At 50.8% G+C, this 4,263-nt stretch overlaps 1 protein-coding gene across 2 annotated transcripts in view; it reads right to left on the bottom strand.

The window, feature by feature from the left end:
• REPS2 (RALBP1 associated Eps domain containing 2) overlaps positions 1–3,176 on the bottom strand; it is a 213,224-nt gene extending 210,048 nt beyond the window's left edge. The window contains exons 1-2 of one of the 2 annotated variants that reach the window (XM_012656630.1): positions 3,146–3,176; positions 2,838–3,071 (exon numbers count right to left, since the gene is read on the bottom strand). Coding sequence is in view for 1 of the 2 variants with exons in the window: in XM_012656629.1 (XP_012512083.1) it covers positions 2,838–3,077 (240 nt within the window). In the remaining variant the exon portion in view is untranslated. Of the gene's footprint in view, positions 1–2,837; positions 3,078–3,145 lie in introns of those variants that run through there. The other variant, XM_012656629.1, reaches the window with a different exon arrangement.
• Between the last annotated feature and the right edge of the window lie 1,087 nt (positions 3,177–4,263).

Raw genomic sequence — 4,263 nt, 5'->3', positions numbered from 1 at the left:
GGCCGGGCGCGGTGGCTCACGCCTGCAATCCTAGCACTCTGGGAGGCCGAGGCGGGTGGATCGCTCAAGGTCAGGAGTTCTAGACCAGCCTGAGCAAGAATGAGACCCCGTCCCTAACTAAAATTAGAAAGAAATTATCTGGACAACTAAAAATATATATATAGAAAAAATTAGCCGGGCATGGTGGCGCATGCCTGTAGTCCCAGCTACTCGGGAAGCTGAGGCAGGAGGATTGCCTGAGCCCAGGAGTTTGAGGTTGCTGTGAGCTAGGCTGACGCCATGGCATTCTAGCCCGGGCAACAGAGCGAGACTCTGTCTCAAAAAAAAGAAAAAAAAAACCTGGCTGTTACCATAGAAACTACTGGGGTTGGTTAGTGCCTCCATGATTTGAGCAGTTATACCTGTTGGGCCACTTAAATCTAAACGTACAAGTTCCTGTTTAACAGGGAAAAGGTAAAAACGTCTACATTTGTATTAAAGAATGGCTAATACATTGATGGGGTGACGCAAATTAAGGTGAATGGAGCATACACACATGCCATCAAAGTGGTGGGTAAAAATTAGATGGCTGCCAGTTGCTGACTTCGACTCTCTTAGGATTACATTTCCCTGTCCAGGATGCCTTCAATGTTCATTTTCACCTGTACCAAGAATATCAGGTTACTGTAATTTTATTAGGTTAAAGGGGAAGCATGTGTTTTGTTCTGCTGAGCTGAGTAAGGGAGCTTAAAGCTCTGAGAGATTTACTCCAAGCAATCTTCTAGGGACGTCCCTTTGCCAGCATCTGACGCAGTCTTTTGCAAGCAGTTTTCAATTGGACATCAAAAATAAAATCTCATTTATGCAAAGGCACTGTGCTTTGGGTTCTTTTTAAATCATGCGTACCTCACAAAAGTGTGGGCTCTAACACCAGGGAAGCCCCCTCCCAATTCCTGAGGAGGCATCAACCAACGTATTCAGATTTATTAATAATATGCCCGCCTCCTCTTATCACATCCAATGTATTACTGACAACAAAATAAGCCCTAACATGGCCGGGCACGGTGGCTCACGCCTGTAATCCTAGCTCTCTGGGAGGCCGAGGCGGGTGGATTGTTTGAGCTCAGGAGTTCGAAACCAGCCTGAGCAAGAGTGAGACCCCGTCTCTACTAAAAATAGAAAGAACTTAATCGGACAACTAAAACTATATAGAAAAAATTAGCCGGGCATGGTGGCACATGCCTGTAGTCCCAGCTACCCGGGAGGCTGAGGCAGAAGGATTGCTTGAGCCCAGGAGTTTGAGGTTGCTGTGAGCTAGGCTGACGCCACGGCACTCTAGCCCGGGCAACACAGTGAGACTCTGTCTCAAAAAAAAAAAAATTAAAAAAAAATAAGCCCTAACAGGTACTCCGCTGTCACTTACTTGCTGCATAGCCTCAAGTCACTTAATTATTTCTTTTGCAGCTGGGAAGTAGCTACAGCATTTAATAAATTTATTATGCTCAGGAGTATTCTGAGGGCCTCATGTAATAGTCATGGTTTGTGTTCTAGGACACTGACTTTCTCTTTAGCTGGTCCAGCTCAACTGCTCATCAGCAGCGGTAGAACTGCCCACATATCAAGGACATCTTTGGGGACAAACAGCCATGCTAAGTACTACGAATGCTAGTTGTATTTTCAGAAATCCTAAATTTGAAAAGTTGAAAGATTACAGAGTGGCCGAAGTTATGCTCACCAACATATAGGCATATGCATGCTCCAGCAATATAACACACAGCCTTAAGTAATTTTAAAAAAACCTACAAACACAATAACATTGCAAGTGAACCATAACATCCTCAGTACTCCTTTGGAACTAGATTTTAAAATATCACTCACCACTCTAAACATTCAATTGGTGTTAATAACTTTCATACTATTGCTTTTAAAAAAAAGCTTCATTTCACATTTTGGGCCTTATATTAACAATCTTATCACCATGAAGTGGTGGTAACATTAAATGACAAAGGACTTATCAAGTAGTCTTTCTCCAAGCTCCAGGGAAAGCACAAAACAAAAACAACCTCTACTGTGGACCATCTCCTAGTCTTTTGCCAGGTATAGAGCAGCCCAAAGGAGGCAGCTATGATACCCCTTACTTTCCAATTCTATTTCAAGTCCAAGTACTGATAAAATGGGAAACTATGGCTGTCCTCCATGGTGGACTTCTGAGGTCCACCTCCAGCCCCAAATGGGAAACTTGGCTATGACTTGAAAACATCCTCTTGCAGTCCTGTGTCCCTGTTCTGCAACTTGTCATTAAGGTTTTCCAGTTTAGCACTAATATTCAGAAATATATTAGTGGGCAAATATATATAGTACATACGTATATATCACAAATATATAGAAAGGACAGCATTCAGTTCTGGGCCCCAAGCCATAGGGCCCACACCCTTCAAGTTCAAATCCCAGCAAGGCACCCCGAGCGCCCACTCAGGAGAGGGAGGGGCAGGAGCGGTGAGCAGAGGTTAAACCAGACATCAGCCAAAACAAACACCACTTCCAGAACGGGGCAAACTTTGGGTCTGGGCAGCTGAAGAACCCCAGAAATGGCCGGGGGAGGGAAAGGAGTGTCAGATCGTCTCAGGGAAGGAAGACCGGGAGCGCACCCAGCACTGGGAGAGGAGTTAAGCTGCGGAGGATGCTGGTGTGCCGGGGGACAAGGGCGTCGCCGCCATCCTCGGCTGCAGAGCCCCCTCTCTGCGAGCTGAACGAGGCCTCTGGGTCCCTAGGGGCAGCCCTGTCGCCCCATTCACAACCTCCGTCCCCATGGACACGGTCTCCACAGACCAGCAGAGACAGAGGTCGCCGGGACCTACCTGGTGCAGCGTCTCGGCGGGCAGCTGCGACGCCCGGAACAGGTCGGCCACCGGGCCGGCGGCCGCGGTGGCCGTGCCGGGCGCGACCCTGGTGGCCTCAGGGGGCCCGGGCCCGGGACCCCCGCCCGCGGCGCCGGCGCAGCGCGCGAAGAGCTCGGAGTAGCACTGCTGTTCGCCCTCGCTCAGCAGCAGCGGCGGCGGCGGCCCGGAGCCGCAGCCCCCGCCCGCGGCCGCCTCCATGGGGCCTGCAAGGGGGCCCGGCGGTGCACCCTCCCCGGCTGGGGTGCAGCCGGCTCCTCCAAGGCCACCGCCGCCTCGGCCTCGGCCGCAGCCGCCGCCGCCCCCACGCCCCGCAGCTGCCGCGCGGCCGTTTCCTCCTGGCGCGCGCCAGCCCCGCCCCCCGGGCTTGAATGTTGTGCCTCCGACGCGCCGCACATGGAGACAGGCGCGGGGCCGCCCAATCGCAGCCCGGGATCCCACCCCGACCCCGCCCTCGCCGCCCGCCCCGCCCTGCGCCAGGTAACTAACCCCGCACGCCGTCCGCCCGCGGCCGGTCACCTGCTCGGCAGTCGGGGAGGGCGGGGCCGGCGCCGTTCCAAGCCTACCCTGCACGGGAGGGGAGTGTTTGGCTCTCCGCCCTGGTTGGGAAGGGGGCATCTAGACGCACCTGGAGAAGAGCGCTTTTCAGGAGGCGGGGAAGGCTGTGGCAATTTCTCATTAGGAGACTGGAGCAGGTGTGGTGCCCACACCCTGCTGTGCCCTTCCCAGAAAAGGGACAAGACATGGGAAATTAGGTTTCCTTTCTTCCATATCAGTGTCCTAAAAATCTGGAGGACAGAGATATCCATGCGAACGGGGTCCCACTGACCCCAGAGAGTTCAGGGTGGTAATGAGGTTAGGCTACTCTCTCAGGCATGGCTCAAACCTGGAATTGAGCCTTAACAAGGAAGAACATCAGTTATTCTTCAATACTAGAGTAATAAGAGTATGAAAAGACCCTTTTTGCAGATCATTTGTTCTAAGCCCTGGTTTTACAGGTGAGGAAAGTGCTGTGTTCACCTTTATTCATCCAACACTAGTTGAATGTCTACTATGTAGCAGATTTATTAATATACGCTAAGGCCTGAAAATACAGACCTCAGTAAGAGAGGATCCTCACCCTCCAAAAGGAGCACTTCTTTCAGCAGGAAAACAAACATGTTTTTTTCAAAAACTACAAGATTTTTCCAAGTTCACAACAAAAGTCAACATTAGAACCCATATCATTATACCACTGTCCATGTGCCTCCTCTTTCCCCATTCCTCCTTATTCTAAAGCATACACACTATATTTTTCCAATGTGCTTGCTCCTCCCTGGTTAGTGCTCTAGTCACTTTTAAGAGAAAGTCCAGAAAAAAGCTACTGGAAGAAAAATGTCTGCCCCAC

This window comes from Propithecus coquereli, unplaced genomic scaffold (assembly GCF_000956105.1).
Source record: "Propithecus coquereli isolate 6110/MARCELLA unplaced genomic scaffold, Pcoq_1.0 Scaffold513, whole genome shotgun sequence".
NCBI lineage: Eukaryota > Metazoa > Chordata > Mammalia > Primates > Indriidae > Propithecus > Propithecus coquereli.
Note: the sequence above shows the minus strand (reverse complement) of the source record. Positions and strands in the feature narration are given on the sequence as shown.